The 23,764-nt window shown below is 37.3% G+C and overlaps 1 protein-coding gene and 1 pseudogene across 12 annotated transcripts in view; one reads left to right on the top strand and one right to left on the bottom strand.

The window, feature by feature from the left end:
- The window catches only part of COP1 (COP1 E3 ubiquitin ligase), a 277,450-nt gene that overhangs the window by 187,701 nt on the left and 65,985 nt on the right, over positions 1 to 23,764 (bottom strand). For 7 of the 12 annotated variants that reach the window (XR_007458723.1, XM_049634009.1, XM_049634007.1 and 4 more), the window contains exons 4-6: positions 22,344 to 22,420; positions 21,003 to 21,122; positions 11,927 to 11,995 (exon numbers count right to left, since the gene is read on the bottom strand). Coding sequence is in view for 11 of the 12 variants with exons in the window: in XM_049634009.1 (XP_049489966.1) it covers positions 11,927 to 11,995; positions 21,003 to 21,122; positions 22,344 to 22,420 (266 nt within the window). In the remaining variant the exon portion in view is untranslated. The remainder of the gene's footprint in view (positions 1 to 11,926; positions 11,996 to 21,002; positions 21,123 to 22,343; positions 22,421 to 23,764) is intronic. The other 5 variants (XM_049634004.1, XM_049634001.1, XM_049634006.1 and 2 more) reach the window with 4 other exon arrangements.
- LOC125926007 (dnaJ homolog subfamily A member 1-like) overlaps positions 12,526 to 23,764 on the top strand; it is a 111,958-nt pseudogene continuing 100,719 nt past the window's right edge.

The following is a 23,764-nucleotide window of genomic DNA, read 5'->3' on the forward strand; positions in this document are numbered from 1 at the left end:
CACTTTGGAAGACAGTTCGGCAATTTCTTTAAAAAGTAAACATAATCTTAGCATGATTCAGTAATCATGCTCCTTGGTATCTACCCAAAGGAGTTGAAAACTTATGTCCACACAAAACCATATTTATAGCAGCTTCCTTCATAACTGCTAACACTTGGAAGGAACCAAGATGTCTTTCAATAGGCAAAGTGTAAACATTATCACATTCAGACAACAGAATGTTATTCAGCATGAAGAAATGGGCTTTCTGGGTTGTAAGGGTGGCTCAGTCGGTTAAGCGTCCGACTTTGGCTCAGGTCATGATCTCACAGTTCATGAGTTCAAGCCCCACACTAAGCTCTGCACTGGTGGTGCAGGGCCTGCTTGGGATTCTCTCTCCCTTTCTCTCTCTGCCCCTTCCCCATTTGTGCACTCTCTCTCTCTGAAAATAAATTTAAAAATAAACTTTAAAGAAGAAATGGGCTTTCAAACCATGAAAAGACATGGAGGAAATTTAAACACATATTACTAAGTAAAAAAAGCCAATGTGAAAGGCTACATAGTGTTTAATTCCAACTCAATGACATTCTGGAAAAGGCAAAACTAAAGAAACACTAAAAAATCAGCGATTGCCATGGGTTGGAGATAAGGAATGGGATGAACAGATGGAGCACAGAGGAATTTAAGGGCAATGAAAATACTCTGTATGATACTATAATGATGGATACATGTCATTACACATTTCTCCAAACCCACAGAACGTACATAACCAAGAGTGAACCCCAAAGTAAACAACAGACTTTGGGTGATTATAACATGTCAGGTTCATGAATTTTAACAAAGATACCCTCTGGTGAGGGATATTAATGGGGGAAGCCTTTGCACATGTGAGGGCAGGGGGTATATGGAAAATCTCTGTACCTTCTCACTTTTGCTGTGAACCTAAAACTTCTGTAAAGAAACAAAGTCTTTAAAAATATATGGAAGACGTGGTTACACCAAAAACAAAGCAAATTTAGCCATATGAGGTACAAACTAAAGTTATACCACCACCCCATAAATATACACATACTTAATACATAAATCCTATAACAACAGGCAGGCTTAATTATAAGCCTTCATTCAGCCCCCTGATTGTAATTTTTTTTTTTTAAGTTGAGAAGAAAGCATAGAACAAGCAAGACAAAAAAAAAAAAAAAAAAAAAAGAGAGAGAGAGAGAAAGAAAGAAAGAAAAGGAAAGAGAAGAAAAAAGAAACTGGACCACAGGTGACATATGGAGATGGCTTACTTAAAAGCAAATGTAGGGGTGCCTAAGTGGCTCAGTCAACTAAGCATGTGACTCTTGATTTCGGCTAAACTCATGATCTCAAGATCCTGAGCTCAAGCATTGCCCTCCTCCCCCCAGCACCCCACCTTGAGGCTCCAGGCCCAGCCTGGAGTCTAATTAAGATATTCTTCCTCTCTCTCTCTCTCTCTCTCTCTCTCTCTCTCTCTCTCTCAAAACAATTTAAAAATTAAAATGTTTTTAAAAAAACAAATGTAAATAGATATCAACACCAGTACTGTGTGATAAGTTACAAATATAAGGTAATATCTACAGCAACCCTTAAAAAATGTATACAAAGAAATGTACTCAAAACCATTATGAATAAATAAAAATAAAATTCTAAGAAGCATTCAGATAACCCTTAAGAAGAAAACATAAAAAAACAGGGGCACCTAGGTGGCTCAGTTGGTTAAGCGTCCAACTTCAGCTCAGGTCATGACCTCATGGTTCATGAGTTTGAACCCCGCATCAGGTTCTGTGCTGACAGCTCAGAGCCTGGAGCCTGCTTCTGATTCTGTGTCTCCCTCTCACTCTGCCCCTCCCCTGCTCACACTCTGTCTCTCTCTCAAAATTAAATAAACATTAAAAAAAATAAAAGAAAAACAACAATAACAAAAACCGAGGTGCCTGGGTGGCTAAGTCAGTTAAGCATTAGACTCTTGATTTCAGCTCAGGTCTTGATCTCAAAGTTCGTGAGTTTGAGCCCCGCATCTGGCTTGCTACTGTCACTGCAGAACCCACTTTGGATCCTCTCCAGCCCCTCCTTAGCTCTCTCCCAAAAATAAACATTAAAAAATACATACATACATATATATATATATATATATATATATGTATGTATTTAAAAAATAATAATATAAAAAAATGAAATAACAAAAACCAACACACAAAGGAAACATAAAACAAAGAATAAAATGGTAGGCTTAAGCCATAACATTTCCATTAAATGTAAATGGTCTAAATATACTAGGACTGATTCCGGAGGAGTGGATAAAAAAAACTCTTGCTATCTTTAAGAAACTCACCTCAAATATAATTATTCAGTAATTCATGTAACAAGGAAACAAAGACTCAGTAAAGATGCAGAAATGTTTTGCTACACATTTAACGAATTTTACATTGCAGCATGCAATTGCAGAAAAAACAGTCTTTTTCAAAGACAAATCTTTCAAAATTTAACCAACAGGTGAGAGTGCAGATATCATATTTAATATCTGGAGGACATTAAACACCAACTAATTACTGATAAAACACCATCTATTTACTGATAAAAATAAATAGGAATAAAACACCAACTATTTACTGATAAGAATGTAATTAAAACAGCAATCAGTAACAAAAAGGCAACAAGAAAACTCCAATGTCCAAGTAATAATTTCACTTCTTTTTTTAATGTTTGTTTATTTCTTTTAAGAGAGAGAGAGAATCCCAAGCAGGCTCTGTGCTGTCAGCGCAAAATCTGACACGGGGCGTGATCTCACAAACCCTGAGTTCGTGATATGAGCAGAAATCAAGAGTAAGATGCTTAACCTACTGAGCTGCCCAGGAGCCCCCTAATAAATTTACTTCTAAATAACCCATAGGCCTAAGAAAAACTGTAATGAAAATTAGAAATTCTCTTGAACTAAGGAATAAATAAAATACCATACCGAAATCATCAGATGCAACCAAGGAAAAATTATGGCCTTAAATCCCTATATTAGAAAAAACAGTATGCATAATATGTACATCCAAGTTAAGAAATTAGAAAAGGGATAATAAAATAAAACCAAAAAAGTAGAACAGTAGAAATGATAAAGTGCATAAGTTAGTCAAATGGAAACCAAAAATAAAAAGAGAACAGAAACAAAGCCAATAGTTGGTTCTTTTAGACAGACAGACTCATAAAACTGGCAAGAGTGAATCAAGAAAAAAAAAGGAAAAGGGAAAGCAGCAGTAAGCAAAGTCAGGAATGAAAGTTATTACTAAACACTCTGGGAGGCGTTCAAAACTTAATATTAAGACCAACCTTACACCAATCCATTTGAAAATTTAGATGAAACAAACAACTAGAAAAAGCATAACTGTCATAGGTGATATTTAAAACAAAAACTGAACAATCGTAACTGTTGCATAACAGTTATTCTGTTATTCTGTAAGAGAATAAGCATAACTGCATAAGCACGTTGTGTTGCAGTAACTAATCAATAGTTTAAAACTTTCTGCAAACAAACAACAAATCCAGAGAGTTTCTTCAGTAAAATCATTAAGCATTCAACAAAAATATCCTCCCTAGACTACACAAACTCTTCCAGAAAACAGAAGGAGGGTACATTCCCAAACTCATTTGATAAAATAACAAACTTTATAGCAAAGCTGGACAAGATCAGCATAAGAAAAAACTTATAGGACAATCTCACTAATGAAAATAGATGTAAAATCCTAAACAAAGTATCAGCAAACCAAACAATACAGAAGAGGATATACATCATGGCCAAGTTTGGTTTACACTAGGAATGCAAGTAGGGCAAACAACCATCCTGGGGTGGGGGGGTGGGGGGGTGGGGGGGTGGGGGGCGGTGCCGGTTCCTAGAATGTAGAATGTTCAGTGATAAAACTAGAACATGCCTGGGCAAATCAGGATGGATGATCACCCTAGCTGCAAAGCTAATTGACCCTTTTATGTTAAACCAATTTAATTATTCACATTCATAGAATGAAAAAAAGTATCATCTCAGATGCACAAAAATTTTGGAGAATACTCCATCCCCACTAATGATTAAAGGGAAAAAAAAAAAGTCCTCTTAGGAAACTGGGAATAGAAATTTACTTCCTTGAACAATAAAAAGTACCTACAAAAAAACCTACAGAAAACATCATACCTAATGGTGACACGTCGAAAGCTTTCACTTTGAGATCAGCACCAAGACTAGGATGCCCCGCTATCACCACTTCTATTCATCATTGTACCGGATGTCCTAGCCAGCAGAGTAAGACAAGAGAAATAAATAAAAGATATAAGGATCATAAAGAAAGAAACTAAACTGTTAATACTTGCAGATGACGATGTGTATACAGAAGACATAAAAGAATCTACAAATAAATTATTAGAATTAATAAGAATTTAACAAGGTTGCTGGATAAAAAAATTACCTATAAAAATCAACTATATTTTTATGCACCAGCAACAAACAGCAAGAAACTGAAATTGAAGACACAGACATTGTTTATAATAGTATAAAAAAAAAAATTACTGAAGAGCTAATAAATCTAAAACAAAGGTGTGTAAGAATTCCCTAAAAAATATCCAAATTGTGAAGGACATTCTTAAGGACCTAATTATATACAGAGAAATCCTTCATTCATGGGTCAAAAGCCTCAATATTGTATATGGATATACTCTCCCAAATTGATCTACGGAGTCAAAGTAATCCCAGTTTAAAAAAAAAAAAATCACAGCAGGTTTACCATGTAAATGTACCAGCTGGTTTTAAATTTTATATAGAAAGGGGTGCCTGGGTGGCTCACTCAGTTGAGCGTCCGACTTCGGCTCAGGTCATGACCTCACGGTTCGTGGGTTCAAGCCCCGCGTCCAGCTCTGTGCTGCCAGCTCAGAGCCTGGAGCCTGCTTCAGATTCTGTGCCTGGAGACACAGCATCTGCCCCTCTCTCTGCCCCTCCCCCACTCACGCTCTGTCTCTAAAAAATAAAAAGTTAAAAACATAAATAAAATAAAATTTATATAGAAATAACAAGAGCCATAGATAGCTGAGAATTTCCTAAAGAACAGTAATTTAAAGTTCTAGTATTTACCACAACATAGTTCTGCAAAAAGATAGACAAATAGACCAGTGAAGCAGAAAAGAGAGCTTAGAAATGGACCCTCACATACATGGACACATTATGCATGACAAAGGTCGTGCTTGAGAGCAATAGGAAAAAGATGGACTTAATTAAGGATGCTTGGACAAATGGGTATCCATATGAAAAGTTGCCTATCCTTCACATTATACATGATAATCAATTCCCAAGTAGATTATAATCTGAATGTCAAAAATAAAAATAAATAAATAAAGCTTCAAGTACTTAATATGGCAAAATGTCCTCATGACTGCAGGTGGGAAATTCTGTATCTAACTCAAAAGGTAGGGAAGACCAATAACTCTAACTCTATTAAAAACAGGGGCACCTGGGAGGTTCAGTTGGTTAGGCACCTGATTCCTGGACTCTTGATTCTGGCTCAGGCCTCAATCTCATGGTTCCTGGGATCAAGCCCCAAGCGGGGCTCTATGTACTGAGAGCGTAGAGCCTACTTGGCATTCTCTCTCTCCCTCTCTCTTTCCCCTCCCCTGCTGGTGCTCGAGCTCTCTCTCTCAAATAATAAACTTAAAAAAAAAAAAAAAATAGAAACTTCTGTTAGTCAAATGACATCATTAAGGTAATGAAATAAGCAGCCCAATTAGATGGGAGAAAATATCTACTAAAGATAGAGATAGAGAGTTCAAAGAATTTTTATCTAGAATATATAAACAACAAACCATTAACAAAATTAACTAAATAGAAAAGATGCAAAAAACTTTAAACAAGTACTTTACACATACACAAAAAACCCAATCAGCCAATAAAAAACATAGTTTAACTGGTGCTCAACCTCATTAGTCATTAGAAAAATGCAAATTAAAACTACAAAGAGATAGCAATACATATTCCCCAGATTAGCTAAACTGAAAAAAGTCTATTGTGATACCAATAGACTTTTGGCAAGAATACAGTGCAGTAATAACACACATGAAACACCTGTAGGAAGAGTAACTAATACAACTACTTAAGAAAAGTTTGTTATCTACTAAGTTTGAAGATATATTTTGTCCTATGACTCATCAGCTCCACTCCTACATACATACCAAACAGATATACATGCATATATATGCCTGGGTACATACATAAGATAGTAGCATTGTCTGTGAATAGCCCAAAACCAAAAACAACTCCAAAGCCCATCAACCACAATGCTTGAATGCGGTATATTCAATTAATAAAATACTATGCAACAAAACTAATCTACTATAGCCATATACAATATGGACGAACCTTAAAATTGAGTCTCAGACAAGAACAGAAATAAACAATACATGCTGAAGTAAATCTTTTGAAGTTCAAAAAAAGAGAGACTCATAAATACTTAGGCATCAAAATAATAAAGAAAAACAGGGAGGTGATTAATTATCAGAATACTGACCCACTTAATGGACAAGGGAAAAAGCAACAATCTGGAAAGGTTAGGCAGGAACCTTGGGAGTCCCAGCAATAGCCTGACTGTTTAATCAGGACAGTGGTTACATGGATGGTCATTCTATAAATCTTTAAACTGTAAATTTGTTTATGGATGTTTTTATTTCATATAAAAACAATATAAAATTAATTCACTGGAACTCCAAACAAAACCAAAAAGAAACCCAAGACTTACTTATCAAAACTGTCTACTCCTGAGACCAATATTACATATGTTAACTAACTTCAATCTGAATTAAAAAGAAAAAAAAAAAAAAGCTACGGCAACTGAGTGGCTCAGTTGGTTAAGCATCTGACTTGATTTCGGATCAGGTCATGATCTCAGAGTTCATGGGATCGAGCCCCACACTGGGTTCTGCGCTGACAGTGCAGAGCCTGCTTGGGATTCTCCCTCCCCCTCTCTCTCTCTGCCCTTCCCCAGCCTGTGCTTGCTCACTTGCTAGCTCACTCTCTCAAAATAAATAAACATTTAAAAAAAAAAAGAATGAAAAAAAAAAAAGCTGTCCTATTTCAGTAAATTAAACAGGTACCACAAATGTCCAGAAACACATTTTGAATTTTTTTTAAATATTTTTAATGTTTATTTTTGAGAGAGAGAGCAAGAGAGAGAGAGAGAAAGGCAAAGAGAGAGAGAGAGAGGGAGAGAGGGAGAGAGAAAGCGAGCCTGTGTGTGTGAGCAGGGGAGGAGCAGAGAGAAAAGGGTACAGAGGATCCACAGCAGACTCTGCCCTGACAGCAGGGAGTCCAATGCAGGGCTCAAACCCATGAACCATGAGATCATGACCTGAGCTGAAGTCAGATGCTTAACCGACTGAGCCACCCAGGTGCCCCCAAAAGTTAAAACTAAGTCAAATGAAATATAAGGCAATCATTTAAACGCTGGTACAAATTTGACTTTTACCTTAAACCCAGGGCCCTTTTGTTCCATCTGACCATGAAGAAAGAATAACATGTTCATTTAAATATATTTACTTATTGGGGCACCTGGGTGGCTCAGTTGTTCAGCATCCAACTTCTGACTTCAGCTCAGGTCATGATCTCACAGTTTGTGAGAGTGAGCCCCACCTCGGGTCTTTGCTGACAGAGCAGACCCTGCTTGGGATTCTCTCTCTCTCTCTCTCTCTCTCTCTCTCTCTGCCCCTCCCCCTCACTCACATGCATTCACACTCCTCTCTCTCTAAAAATAAATAAAAACTTTAAATATTTATACTTATCAAATGCTGTGGTAGGCAGAATCTAAGCCTCCAAAGATTCCCACTTAGTATTCACACCCTTGTGTTAATTACCTCTCCTGCTGTGGGTTGGACCTAACGATTTGCTTCTAATGACCAGAAGATAGTACATGTGCTGGAATGTAACTTCCAAATTGGAGTGACTGCTGTCTTCAAAACGTTCTTTCCTTCTCACTTGCTCCCTCTGAGAGAAGCCAGCAGCCATGTAGTAAGCAACCAATGGAGAAGTCCATTTGCCATGGTATCGGTATCCCTTTCCAACAGCCAATGGGTGAGCCTGGAAGGATTCCTATCCCAGGCGAACTCTGAGGTAACTGCTACCCTGGCCAACATCTCGACAGTAGCTTGCTAGAAACCCTGAGCCAAGGCACTCAGCTACATTGCACCACGATTCCTGACCCAAGATATTAAATGTTTAATGTTTCAAGCCATTAAATTTGATGGTAACTTGTTACACAGCAATAGGTAACAAATGCAAACGCCTACCATGTGTCCTCTTAATATCTGAAAAAGAGTCAGTAGGGAAAATTAACTCAAAAACGAAAAATTAAATGTAGGATTCTAATAGCCCTAAAATACTAGCAAGATGTGATATTGAAGCAAATAAGTATGTTAAATCTGAAAAGCAGATTTAACTTCTTAGATTGGTATATATAAATATCTAAACCAACGTGCATCATGACCCCAATAAAAGTTAAGTATAAGATCACAAAGTTAATTTTCAAAGTCTGAATGTTACATCTTAGGAAAATAAATTCAAAAGTAGTACTCTGCCGCCTGGTCAGCCTATACTTTGATTGAATAAGTTCAAGTATAAATTACACAACAGGACATAAGACCTCTAACAACAATATTCATTTTGAGGATTAAGTATGCAAATATACTTCATAATATATGTGAAAAAATATAATCACTTCATTCTGTGGGTACTAAATTAATCAACTAAATTCCTAGACTAAAGTTTCTTATGATTACATATCACTACTGGTACCTGACTCCAATTATGGAGAAATTTATGAAATTCAATCAAAGTAACTGATAAATTTTTAAAGTCTATTGACATAGCACTAAATTTTCAAATGTTTTAAACTTTGTTAACCTTGCTCCTCAGTGTCTCTTACATAATTAAACCCGAAATACTCAAAGCATGGGCACAACAACAACAAACAAAGAAAACCAAAATGTAGTAATAACAATATAATCAATGCACAAAATAGATATCAATATCCAGAAGTACTCAGAACTAGTGCACTTCAGAGTTAAATTGCCCACAGTAAGAAAATATGGTTCAAAATGGAAAAAGAAATCATTCAATCACAAAGATCAATCTAAAGTCAAACTATAAAATTCTACAGTACAATTAACCCAGACATTTAATTGCAAAAACACAGAAACACAGATACTAAGAGCTATGGATCAAAAGCGGTATCCTAGAAGGTACTATTAGAGGCCCTCAACCACCACATCCGAGAGAGGAAAAATTACAATCACAAGGATGAATTATTTACTAGAAAATAATTTTCTGTTGATCTCTCCCATTTCTCAACATCCTGTCATAGCTTTAGTTCCAAATTATCTTTTCAAGGATGTTTCTACAGCAAACACAGAAATAGTGAATTTGCCTGTGACAGAGGGCAGATTTATTTTCTGATCAATATGATAAAAATAATATCTCCCTGCAGGGCAAAGACTAGATATGTTTGCCAGAGACCCTTTTAAAAGCCTGGGATTTCTCAAACTCGGGGTTCCTTTGTTGTTACATAAATACACTGTATGTGCAGCACTCGCCTGAGCGCATCTCTACGACACCCTGGTGAGACTTGAGGTTCAGAGAAAACATACAAACATGAAGCAGGTGCACCAAATGTGCCCACAATAAAATCCTCTATCTCCAGCCCAGAAGTCTCATGTAACTGACAGCACAAATGAAAGTGTTACAGGCTAACTTGTGAGATTGCTAGTAAGGTAATAATCTCAGGATCTTCACAGTTTTTTTAGAGTTATATACTGTATCCTTTTATTACCTGAGACATTTTAAAATCTAACAATTTTGTTGCAAGCATTAACAGACCCCTAGAAAAGCAGTGAAAAACCAGGGTCTAATAAAAACCTTAAATAATTCAGGACACAGGGACTCCTGGTGGCTCAGTAGGTTAAGCGTCTGACTTCAGCTCAGGTCATGATCTCACGGCTCGTGAGTTCGAGCCCCACACCAGACTCTGTGCTGACAACTCAGAGCCTGGAGCCTGCTTTGGATTCTGTGTATCCCTCTCTCTCTGCCCCGCCCTGGCTCACACTTTGCCTCTATCTCAAAAATAAATAAACATTAAAACAAAAACTTTTAATAATAACTCATGACACAGATAATGACCAGCCATTTACTTAACCCTCAGACACCCTCATGTTTGGACTGCACACTTAATTGAGTCATTTACTCATTCATTATCACGTAATTCCTCATGTACTTAATCCCATGTTCAATGAGTTTAAAGTTTAAAGCAGAAAGAAGCGTATGTATGAAACTACTGCAAAACAATTTCACATTCTGTCTTAAAAAGTTGGGAGGTATGTATGCGATATGAAAAACTATCACTTTTCCAAAGAATTTTCTATGGCAAAAAGATGTTGAGTGTACATATTAAAGTAATAATTTTATTTCCATATATCATAAAATTTTCAGCTTTGCTACGCAACGTGTGGTCCAAGGACCAACATCATCATCACCTGAAGCTTCCTAGAAATGCAGACTATGGGGCTCCAAAACACACCCCCAATCAGAACCTGGATTCTAACTATCTTCAGGTGATTCTTATGAAGATCAAAGTTTAAGTAGCCACCAAAAGAAAAAAAGAGAGGAATAAATTTTAAATTTATAATGAAAATGTTTTTGTTAATAGACATATTAAAACCACAATTATTAGCTCCGTAAAGCTTAAGTTTAAGAAAACAAGTGAAAAACCAGATAAAGAATATTTAGCCATCAACAGTATCATAGTACAAGAAAATCCAATTGGAACAAATTAAGAAAAAGTAAAAACAGATATCACGAATAATCGAAACAAGGAAACATCAAACTAAGATAATGTAAGGTTCTGACAACACATACTAACCATACTTCATCACAATAAAAACATCTCTCTTTAGTTTCAAAAACAGATGGCCTAGAACTGAGCACATAATAGACATTACATGTATTTTCTAAGTGAATAAAAAAATCTTACTTAGAAATCTTAAAATAAAAATATAAGAGATTTGAGGACAGTTCAGAATTTAAATGTAGAACTCCTTTTTGAAGTTATATTGGCATTCTCCCCATAATACAGAATTTTGCCTTTGATTTTCCCATATTTTGTACACGTGTGAAATGATTGAAGAATTTTATAAATGTCAAATGAAAAAAATCCTGATTATAAGATTATTAATAAAAAGTTACCTTTTAGCTATCCTGCATGACATACTTTCCAAGTTCCAAACAGGCAGCTATGTTTTTGCCTGTTTTTCCCCCCAGCATACATTTCTGCCATAAGAAAAATACCTAAGACTTTATTATCTAAAGTTCTGAAGTTCTCTTTTCAGGGTGTCATTTGATAATTCTATTTTCTGTTCTTTAGAGCTTTGAGGTAAGTCACTGTATTCAATCCTACAGAAAACTTTTCAGTACATCTCCAAAAAGGGATTTTTAAAGTACCAATTTGTAGGGGTACCTGAAGGCTCAGTCAGTTAAGCATCCGACTCTTGATCTTGGCCCAGGTCACGATCTCAAGATTCATGGGATCGAGCCCCACGTAGCCTGCTTGGGACTCTCTCTCTCTCCCCCTCTCTCTATGCCCCTCCCCTGCTCACGTGCTCTCTCAAAATAAATAAACATTAAAAAATAATGATAAAGTATCCAAAGAAAGTAAAAAATAATAAAAATGTTTTAAAAATAATAACAAAGTACCAAGTTCTAAAGGTAAAAGTTAAAATAACAAAGCATAAGGAAACTGCCTACAACTCAAAAGCCTTTTTTAAATGTTTAAATAAACTTTTGAGCATGAAATGCCTTTACAAAAATGGGCAATAATAGGAATAGTCAACAGTAAATGAAACATTATGTAAAACATACAAAATAATATACCTCTCTCTTATTTCTTCTTGCAACCTTGAGGAATTCCATAAGGATCTGTAGTTGGGCTGCATGTGATTCCTATAACAGAAAATTATAATTGTTCTTTTAAAAACATGACTATGAGTTCAAAGTTTTCTTTAACACTGCAGTATAACCAGTATGAAACAACTTCATGCATCCATTTAAATCAGCCTATAACTTCTATTAATCAGTTTTCTCATTTACTAACTGGCATTTTTAAAAAGAAGCCATTTCCCCAAAACTAAAACTCATTTTAAGAAACAGGGGTTTTAAATTACATTTCTCATCTATCATACTGAAAAAACTACTTACAGAAAATGGCAATTCTGTTATCTGCCCTAGCATTCTCTTCCAACCAAACTAAGAGAATGCCAAGACAAAAATCACAGTGGATTCAACACAGTTCCTGGAAACTAAAATCACTTTCTCCAAAGGCAGAATAATATTTGGGAAGGAATTCATACCTTTTAGAAATGAAACTTACTATTTGTGGCTATTACCTACTCACACAAATGTGAGAATATATGTCCACAGAGAATTTCAGTCAAAAATCAAACATTCAAGAACAAATATTTTAATATAATCAAATGAAGGAAGAGGTAAATAATCTAAATTGTTAAGTGAAACAAAGATGTAACAGATAAAAGATAATTATAAGCTTGACAGTTTCTGGGTATAAAATATAAAACTGCAAATATTTATCTGTTACTGTTAAAATTCACACAAAGAAACAAGGAATTCCAGGTGAAACTGATGAATGAATATATGTAAAAAGAGCATCAAAAGCTAAAAATGGAATGAGATAGTTTATTAACAAAGGTAACTCTAATTTCTTATATATTTCAAAAGAAGAATAATAAAGACCAGAAAATCACTTCCAAATCAAACAAAAATAAGTAACAAAAAATAATAAAACTTTCATTTACCTTGTTATGCAACAGAATTGTCTGGGGGCATTTGTTAAAACAAATAGGGACAATTATATTTGATTCTGTTACTCTAGAAAATATTCCAAGAACCTTTGTTTCGCAAGTCTCCAGGGACGTCTGGATGGCTCAGTTAGTAAGGCAACCTACTTGATTTCGGCCGTGATCTCAGGGTCTTGGGATTGAGCCTTGCACCCAGCTCTGCACTGAGTGTGGAGCCTGCTTAAGATTCTCTCTCCCTCTCCCCCTCCCCGCCTCTCTAAAATAAAATAAATAAATAAAACCAAGTCCCCAGATGATAAGAATAAGCCAGTCAAAATTTGACAAATCCCTAAATATTATACATATCACGAAAAGGCATGGCCACCCACTCCCAGAGTCTATCCCCTATAAGGAGAGGGTTCTTCATATTTTAAAGGGTAAAAGGCAAAACAGATCAATGAAATGTTTAAGTCAAGACAATAAGGACAAGAGAGAACAAATATAAAGAAGCAATCACATTAGGATATTCTGATTAACATAACTGAATTAATGTCTCACAAGTGAATAAATTTTTAAAACATAGTATCATGAAAATTTTAAAGTGAATTGTTTTCCTGCAAAACAAAGTGGTATTTACTAAACCTTAGACACATTCCTGAAAAGTTGAACTATCACACAGAACAAACTCATCAAGGCTCTGTGCCCCAACACTGATGACAAATACCCTTCTGCACCCTTCTTAGGACTTTTTTATACCGATTATCTATAACTGTCAACAGAGTATTTGGCTAAAGAGCAAAGACCACATCTTTATACAAAAAGAACATACACAGCCAAGACGGTTGATTCATTTGCAAAGGATGTATACAAACTATCCTCAAAATACTAAGTTTGAATACTTTGCTTCAGTCTATCAACTGGAACATGTAAACTAAGAATGCAACTGATCTGTAGAAAGCTTTTCTGTAGAAAGAAGAGGGGGAAAATCCCCCAAAGCCTCAAGGTCAAGGAAAACTGGGACCAACTAAGAACAACAGGAATTCAATTCAACAAATGGCACCTCTTCTGAAATTTAATCTTCTTTAAAAGTATAATTTCGGGGCGCCTGGGTGGCTCAGTTGGTTAAGCATCCGACTTCAGCTCAGGTCATGATGTCGCAGTTCACAAGCTCGAGACCGGCATCGGGTTCTGTGCTGACAGCTCAGAGCCTGGAGCCTGCTTTGGATCCTGTGTTTCCCTCTTTCTCTGCCTCTCCCCCACTAGTGTGTGCGTGTGTGTGTGCGTGCGCATGCATGCGCTCTCTCTCTCAAAAATAAAATAAACATTAAAAAAAGTATTATTTCAAGAAAGGAGATAAATGGCAAATTTCTGAAACTGTAATTTCATATGTAAATACAAAAGAAAAATAAAAGAAACAGAAGATTAAAATAAGAATGCTTAAAAATGTGAAGAATAGGGGTGCCTACGTGGCTCAGTAGGTTAAGCACCTGACACTTACTTCTGGCTTAGGTCATGATCTCATGGTTCATAACATCGAGTTCTGCATCCAGCTCTGCACTGGCAGCACGGAGCCTGGCTGGGATTCTTTCCCTCTCTTTCCCTCTCTCTGCCTGTCCCCTGCTCATGCTCTTTCTCTCTCAAAATAAATAAATAAATATTAAAAACTTTTTTTAAAAAACAATGCTTAAAAGACTACACTGTATGTTAGCTAACTTGATAGTAAATAAGAAAGAAAGAGAGAAAGAAAGAAAGACCAGAAATATTACATTTTCCCAGGAGTCAAGGCAGAAAAACCTTAAAATACACAAACATCAGGTATAATACTCAACAAAGGGTGGAACTTTCCCCAATGCTCAGTGAGAAGGAGAGGAGTGGCAGTTGCCTGAGCTGTACCCAGCAATGTGCCCCTTCCCACCTCCCCACCCATAGTAAAAGAGGGGCACCTGGGTAGCTGAGTAGGTTGAGCGTCCGACTCTTGATTTTGGCTCAGCTCACAATCTCCCAGTTCATGTGATCAAGCACCGTGTTGGGCTCAGCTCTGCTCTGACAGCATGGAGCCTGCTTGAGACTCTGTCTCTCCTAGTCTCTCTCTGCCCCTCCCCTGCTCACGCTCTCTTTCTCTTTCTCAAGATAGAAAACTAGCTCTGCAAAAGAATGTGATTTGCAACAAATATGAAGGCTGAGGTTGTAGGAAAGGAGTGGCACAATGCTGTCCCAATTACCAACATACTGGGATGCAAGTAAGAATCCATCAGATAGGGAGCACCTGGGTGGCTCAGTCGGTTGAGCTCCCAACTCTGGATTTCGGCTCAGCTCATGGTCTCAAGGGGCTCACGTCATGATCTCAAGGTTCGTGGGATTGGACTCTATGCTGACAGCATGGAACCTGCTTGGGATTTTCTCTCTCCCTCTTTCTCTGTCCCTCCCCTGCTCACTCATGCTCACAGGCTCTCTCAAAATAAAAAAATAAACTTTTTAAACAGAAAGAAATAAAGTTTTTTTTCACCAGATGGGACCTGGAATGGCTCAACAAATTCAATCTGTGTGCACAGAGTGCTAGGACCATGGGAAAGGGATCAGACCTAAAGACAGATGTAAAAGCTACAATGGGAGGATGATAGTTCAAGAAAAGAAGATTCTAGAAGTTCATATTGACAAAGGCATGAAAGGTGGCCAGAAGATAACATTCCATGGTGAAGGAGACCAAGAATCAAGACTGGAACCAGAAGATATCATCACTGTTTTAGATCAGAAGGACCATGCTGTTTTCACTGGACAAGGAGATTTTTTCATATGTATGGATATACAGCTGGTTGAAGCACTGTGTGGCTTTCAAAAGACAATATCTACTCTTGACAACTGAACCACCGTCATCACCTCTCATTCCACGTGAGACCATCAAGCATGGAGATATCAAGGGTGTGCTAAATGAAGGCAGGCCAATTTATCGTAGACCATATGAAAAAAGGTCACCTAATCATCACATTTAAGGTAAACTTTCCTGAGAATGGCTTTTTCTCTCCTGACAAACTCTCTATACTGGAAAAACTCCTACCTGAGAGGAAGGAAGTAGTAGAGACTGATGAATTGGACCAGGTAGAACTGGTGGACTTTGATCCAAATCAGAAAGATGGCACCATTACAATGGAGAAGCACATGAGGATGATGAACGTCCTCCTGGGGGTGATGCTCAGTGTCAGACCTCTTAACAGGGCTGGTGAATAACACTGCTGGCATGCTCTATACAGTAGCGAATAAGTGAAGAACCACAATCATAGCTCACTACTTCCTGTTGTTTTTAATATTCAACTATAGTAGTGTTTTAAAAGTTAAATGAAGAGGGGCACCTGGGTGGCTCAGTCGGTTGAGCGTCCGACTTCAGCTCAGGTCATGATCTCAAAGTTTGTGGGTTCAAGCCCCACAACAGGCTCCGTGCTGACCGCTTGCTCAGAGCCTGGAGCCTGCTTCAGATTCTGTGTCTCCTTCTCTCTCTGCCCCTCCCCTGCTCATGCTTTGTCTGTTTCGCAAAAATAAATAAATGTAAAAAAAAAAATTTTTTTTAAAGTTAAATGAAGAATAAACTCAAATATAAAAGCTCTGACTTTGCTGTATGTATGATGACTTCAGTGTACAAGATAAATCTGTTTAGCACTTGTTAAAACTACTTTTTAAACCCCCCGCCCCCAGCATTTGTTAGGCCATACCTTGTAACTGATTTCAGTTCTATGTACATGAAACAGATTAGACTAAAATGCTAAGTGTATGTATTGACTTCAGCGTATGACCAAGCTATGAAGGTAAGACTTGTACTTCATTGGCAATCAAAGAACTTGATTTGTAGAAGCGTTGGTCTGTAGTTATATTAAGTGGGATTCAATATGATGCCTCTACATTTATTCTATTGCCTGAACAGTTACTTGAAAAAGGTATGCTATGTAATCTGGCCTCTGGTACCAGTGATAGAAAGGACACCTTTCTAAAGAAGGAGTTTACTGCTGCTTGAGGGCCTGCACTCGTACAATGGCATTCCCTTCTGCTGTGCCAACTTTTTCTTTTTTTATATATATATACACATATATATACCTCAGTTCGGATTAAGCTTTTTTTTCCTTCTCTTTGGACCATGATAAGCTTCAGAATAATGACTTCGGCAGCAGGGAAACAGAGTGAGGAGACATTCATGGAGAAGTTAATTTCCATGTATGAGATAGGAAGGTGTCACTTTAAACGATTTAACTAATGCTCCAAGTAACTGTAATTTAATGTTGCTAGTATAGCAAATTACAATGAATAGCTTTAATTGTAGGTTTAAGAGTCATGTTCGCAAGCTTAAATCTGGATATCAGAATTAAGCAATTCTTGAAATGTATGAATGTTTCCTTAATATACTGATTACAAAGCAAAAATAAACAAAATGAATACTCAAAAAGTTTGCTTTGGTAGGGGGGGAGCAAAATTAGCCTACATAGAAATATCCTCTGTGTCCATCAATGGATGAATGGATAAAGAAGATGTGGTATATATATATACAATGGAGTATTACTTGGCAATCAAAAAGAATGAAATCTTGCCATCTGCAACTACGTGGATGGAACTAGAGGGTATTATGCTAAGCAAAATTAGTCAGAGAAAGACAAACATCATATGACCTCACTCATATGAGAACTTTAAGACACAAAACAGATGAACATAAGGGAAGGGAAGCAAAAATAATATAAAAACAGGGAGGGGGACAAAACAGAAGAGACTCTTCAATATGGAGAACAAACAGAGGGTTACTGGAGGGGTTATGGGAGACGGGATAGGCTAAATGGGTAAGGGGCATTAAGGAATCTACTCCTGAAATCACTGTTGCACTATATACTAATTTGGATGTAAATTAAAAAAGTAAAATAAAATAATAAAAATAAAAAAATAAAAATTTCCTCTGTTACCACCTAATAAAGCTTAAAAAAAGGATTCAAAGGAATCCAACTATTTCCAAGTAACTTGTGTCAGAACAAAGCTCAGGAGTGTATAAAGTAACAGGAAAAAAAACCCAGCACTAAACAAAATGAAATTTACAATTCCTGGCATCCAATCAAAAAATTAATAGTGTCCAACACTTAATTTTGGCTCAGGTCATGGTCTTGATCAAGCCCCACATCAGGCTCTACGCTGACAGCCAATAACTGACAAATCATCAGGGAAATGTAAATCAAAAGCATTATGAGATATCACCTTATACCTGATACAATGGCTATTATCAAAAGGAGAAGAGCTAACAAATGCTGGTGAGGATGTCAGGAAAAGGGAGCCCCTCTGCACTAGTGGTGAGAATGTGAACTGGTACAACCATTGTGGCAAACAACAGTATGGAGGCTTCCCAAAAATTGAAAATAGTCATGTGGCTTTTCACCACATATCTGTCGGAAGGCTTCTAGGTACACAGGCAGCACCATGGCTACATGGCTTCCCTGGTGCACCTGGCCTTCAGATATACAAGGCACTGTGTCCCAGGTACCTGGAGATAAAAACTGTGATGGAGCAAATCCTTGAAATACAGAAGGACCAGTCTCACTGCAAGCTACTGAAACCTCTCTGCACAAGGTGGCTGACAAGCACCAAAGGACCAATTCAAACACCTCATTGCTGGAGGCATAAGGAAACCCTTGGGAGGGCGGTTCTGAAAAGAAGGTCATGTTAAGAATCCTCCCTCACTTTTCAAAACAAAAACAAAAGCAAAACAAAGCCAATGCTGGAGAAAGAGGTGCTGGGCAATGAGATGGGCAGCCTGGCCACCATCTCTGAACCTTGAATCAAACTTCTGGGCATTCTTAAGGAAAAAAAAATTGGAAACAGAACTACCATATGATTCAGTAATCCTACTTCTCAGTATTTATCCAAACAAATGAATCCCTATGCTGAAGAGACATCTGAACCCCCATGTATACTACAGCATTATTTACAATAGCCAAGACACGGAAACATCCTAAGTGTCTGCAACCATGAATGGATAAAGACATGGCTATATATACAAAATGGAATACTATTCAGCAGGAGAATAAAGGAGATATTACCACTTGCAACAACATGAATGGACCTTGAGGGCATTATGCTACGTGAAGAAAGTCTGACAGAGAAAGTCAAGTACTGTATTGATCTCACTTACATGTGGAATCTTAAAATCCACCATACTCATAGAAATCAGATTTGTGCTAACTAGAAATGGCAGGGCAGGGGGGAGGGGGTTGGATGAAGGTGATCAATAGGTACAAACTTCCAGTTATAAGATAAATAAGTACTGAGGATGTAATATACAACATGATGACTACGGTCAACACCACTGTATGGTGTATCTGAAAACTGCTAAAAGAGTAAATCCTAAAAATTTTCATCGCAAAAAAAACCTTTTTTTTTCCTTTTTTTTCTCTTCTTTATTTCTCCTGTATCTACATGAAATAATGGATGTTACTAAACTTACTGTGGTAATCACTGCACAATACATGTATGTCAAGACATTATGCTGTATACCTTAAGCTTATACAGTGTTATATGTCAATCATATCTCAATAAAACTAAAAGAAAATAAATAAATAAAAGATAAAGCCTCTTCTTCTAAAAACACAGGAGAAATTCCTGCCAGTCCTGTCCCCCAAAAAGACACAGCATGGGAGAACCATTCTGGTAAGCACAACCTCAGCTATTCCCTCGTCCTACTAAAAGACTCCCATTCTATCAGATGCAATCCAGATCTAAGCTATGTTAATAAACAATCCACCCACAGAATTTTTTAAACTGAAACTGGAAAGGAAAGCCCCCTTTTCTTTCAAAACATAAATACAAATGAAGAAAATACAAGTGACTATATTACCCACCATGTGATAAGAATCTGAGAAAAGGAAATCAGACCTGTCCCAAAGAAACAGACATGAGAAGCACCAAAGATCCAACAACATTCAAGTGACTGATCTCATTTCCTTATAGTCTCCAGAGAAGCTATGGTCCCAATCTTCCCCATATTTGGTTGTTAAACTCTTCCTTTTCATGTATGTCAGCTACTCACTCACTTTACCCCTCCTTTTCATTTAAGCTAGGTCACGGGGACTCTGCTCCTGCTAAGGTGCGAGTTGCTCCTAATGGATCGTATTCCATTCTTGACTAATACACGCAAAATCACATTTTACATTGCTTATGTTTACATAAAATAAATGCAATTTTACAATTATTTACTTTCATTAGATGAAACAGCATATATATAGTTCCAGTTCCCATCTTTCTATAAATTATTTAAGCCATAGACTACAGCTGCCACCAACGGACACCTGCTGAAAGGATTTTATGTAGATAAAAATAGTATCTATTTTCTCTTCTAAATCTCACATGTGAAGAAGGGAAGATATGGCAAGGAATATATAAGAAAAAAATGACGAATATAATTGTTTTCCATTAAAATGAAACTGTATTTTCTCACGTCTTTCTTATCACTCAGTTTTTCTTAATATAAACTGGACAGTGCAAGTAAGTTGTATATAAGAACTTTGTCTTGGGGCACCTGGGTGGCTCAGTCAGTTAAGCGTCTGACTCTTGCTTTCCACTCAGGTCATGATCTCATGGTTCATGAGACTGAGCCCCACGTTGGGCTCTGGGCCGACAGCAAGGGGCCTGCTTAAGATTCTCTCTCTTCCACTCTCTTTGCTCCTCCCCTGCTTGCTGTCTCAAAGTAAACAAATTTTTTAAAAAAGAAGAAGGGCGCCTGGGTGGCTCAGTCAGTTTGGCATCTGACTCTTGATTTTGGCTCAGGTCATGATCTCACGGTCATGGTGGGATCCAGCACCACATCGAGCTCCACACTGAGCATGGAGCCTGCTTGGGATTCTATGTCCCTCTCTCTCTCTGCCCCTCTTCCCCACTCATGTTTGCTTGCTCGCTCTATCTCTCTCTCTCTCAAAATAAATAAATATTTTTAAAAAGAAAAAGAAAAAAAAGACATATGTCTTTTCTTTACTTGGAAAGGGGGAATTTGTTAGAAGTGATACCTTGAGCATGCTCTTACAGAATAAAATTGAATGAACTAAGTGGCAGACACTACCCTATTATTTTTAAGCATTTCTAGATCTTTCTCAATGCAATAAAGAACACCAGTTAAAATTTTTTAAAGTTCAGCTACCACTTACTGCTTCCAGCTGTTTCTTCTTCTGCACTAGTAATTCCAACATGAGGTTGACATTAGCCAAATCAAGGTTATCTTGGTCAGTTCCCAACAAATCCTGAAATATTTGCCACCTGTGGCCATTCTAAAAATGAAGAAAAGAAGAACCATAGCAACTTCAAGAAGATTGTTTCAGAGAGTCTAAAACAAATGCTTAACTGCTATTTCCTAATATGTTTATGACACAGATATAAAAAATATACTTTAATATTCTAACCTACTCCTTCCAAGCAAGTGGCTCCTAGCCTTCTAATTCTAAATTAAACACTACTTCTCCCTTAAATGAATTTAGGTAACAGATACAAAAGTAATATTCAAGACAAATATTAAGTGGGCACAGCTAATAGAATTCCCTTCAAAATAAGTGCTTGGATTTTGGACGCCTTGGTGGCTCTGTCGATTGTCCAACTCTTGATTTCTGCCCAGGTCATGATCTCATGGTTCATGGGATAAAGCCCTGTGTTGGGTTCTGTACTGGGAGTGTGGACCCTGCTTGGGATTCTCTCTCCCAATCTCTGCCCCACCCCCTCCTCAAAATAAGTAAAATAAACTTTTATAAATAAATAAATAAGTGCTTGGATTTTAATTATCTGTCTAGCCATATTTTCAACTTTGTACTTGGTAAGTTATTAATTTAAGCTCACTTCCCTCAATAAGTTTGGGACTGATCCTCTTAAATTCAGAATCTTCCAATAGTTTTTCCAAATTACCAACCACAGTTTCACCCTGCCACATAATCCTCTAAATGTCATGTGTTACAAGCCAACATGACTCAGTGTGATCCCACAAGACCATTCAAAAGATAATCACTAAATTTTGGACAATGCAGTTAACAAAGTTCTTTATTAAATAGAATAAACTTAAAACAAATTTCCTTTAAAAAAAAAATCAATGACATACTAAGCTTTGATATGTAATTAATATTATGGCACCTGGGTGGCTCAGTTGTTAAGCATGTAACTCTGGCTCAGGTCATGATCTCACAGGGTTCTTGAGTTCAAGTCCCACATCGGGTGAGCTCGAGTCCTGTTTCAGGTGAGCCCTGCTTCTTTCTTTCTTTCTCTCTCCCTCCCTCCCTCTCTGTCCCTCTCTCCCTCTCTCTCTCTCTCTCCCCCTCCCTCCCTTCCCCCCTCCCTCTGCCCCTCCTGAGATTCTCTCTTTCTCTCTCTCTCTCTCTCTCTGCCACTTGCTCACTTGCGCACTCTCTTTCTCTCAAAAAAGAAAACAATTTTTTTTAATTAATTTTAAAACATCAGAAACAACAAATTGAAATTTATTAAAAATAGTAATAAGAGTTGAAACATACGGTGCTACTCACTGAGTGGTCCAATTTGAACCTCTTTTCCTCAAATCTTTGGTTCTGTTTGAGAATGAGCTCATTCACTGAAAAGAGAAACAAAACAAAAAGTACAATTTGGATTATTGTTAAACGCATCACCTAAGTGTTCTGTTTATATGGGTTCAATTCTCAATTTAAAAAGCCCCCAAATTAAAAAGATGCTAAGCAGAAAATGCTAGGTTTTTAGTTTATATTGAATTTGAAACAGTTTTGCCACAGCTACTACCACAACAGCTATTATCACTACCACTACTGCCTTAGGAGAATTGTTTAGAATATATGCTTTCTTGTATGTATCTCAATGACACTATCAGCACCTGGAGGGAGACAATTCTTCACTGTATTAGACCGTTCCATCCTCCACACGGTACCTGATTGATTCTATGAAGTAGGCACTAACCATTTTTATTTGTTCTTCTTTTTGTTTGTTACTTTCCTATAAATATCAAGGCAGACACTGTCAGTTACCTATCAAAAACCATCCTCCCCCCTCTTTTTTAAATAACAACATAATTTTCTCCCAAGTGTCAGGCTGCCATATGCTTTCGGAAAAGCCAGGTCCCACCCCAACCCAGTATGACTGGAAATCTGGAACTGCTTCGAGCCATCTTGCAGTCTTGGGGGGGGGGGGGGGGGGGGGGGGGCTAGTCAAAGAACCAATGGGAACAGAGGAACAGAAAGACAGAACTTGATACTATCACTGAAACACTGAATTAACCAATTCTACAAATTCTTTTTTTCTGTCTTTAACAGCCAACTGATAATAACAAACAAAAACAACAAAAACCTGATAAAGAAAAAGAAATTAGCACTAAGCCAGTTTAGCACTAGTCTAACACTTTAATTTATAGACATTATCCTATGGGTCATTCTCCCCATTTTAGAGATAAGAAAATTAGAGAAAGCATCAGGAACTCATTCATGGTAACACATACGATATAAGAGAATTGGGATATAAATCCAACTATCTAATATTTCCCACTATACCACAATCCAACAATTAATATTTCTTTTTTTTTAATTTCTTTTAATGTTTTATTTATTTTTGAGAGAGAGAGTGTGAGCGGGAGAAGGGCAGAGAGAGACAGAGAGAGAGAGAGAGAGAGAGAGAGAGAGAGAGACAGAATCGGAAGTAGACTCCATGCTCCGAGCTGACAGCACAGAGCCTGATGCGGGGCTCGAACTCACAAACCATGAGATCATGACCTGAGCCAAACTCAATGCTCAACTGACTGAGCCACCCAGGGGGCCCTCTTTTTTCTTTTTATTAACGATTAATATTTCTGAACAAACCAGAGAGGTATCAAGCCCACACTAATAATCCACACTTCAATGATAAGTAAGACTCAATCTAAGACTCAAGCAACTCTGAGTAGGAAGACAAATGT

This window comes from Panthera uncia, chromosome F1, assembly GCF_023721935.1.
Source record: "Panthera uncia isolate 11264 chromosome F1, Puncia_PCG_1.0, whole genome shotgun sequence".
NCBI classification, from domain to species: Eukaryota; Metazoa; Chordata; class Mammalia; order Carnivora; family Felidae; genus Panthera; species Panthera uncia.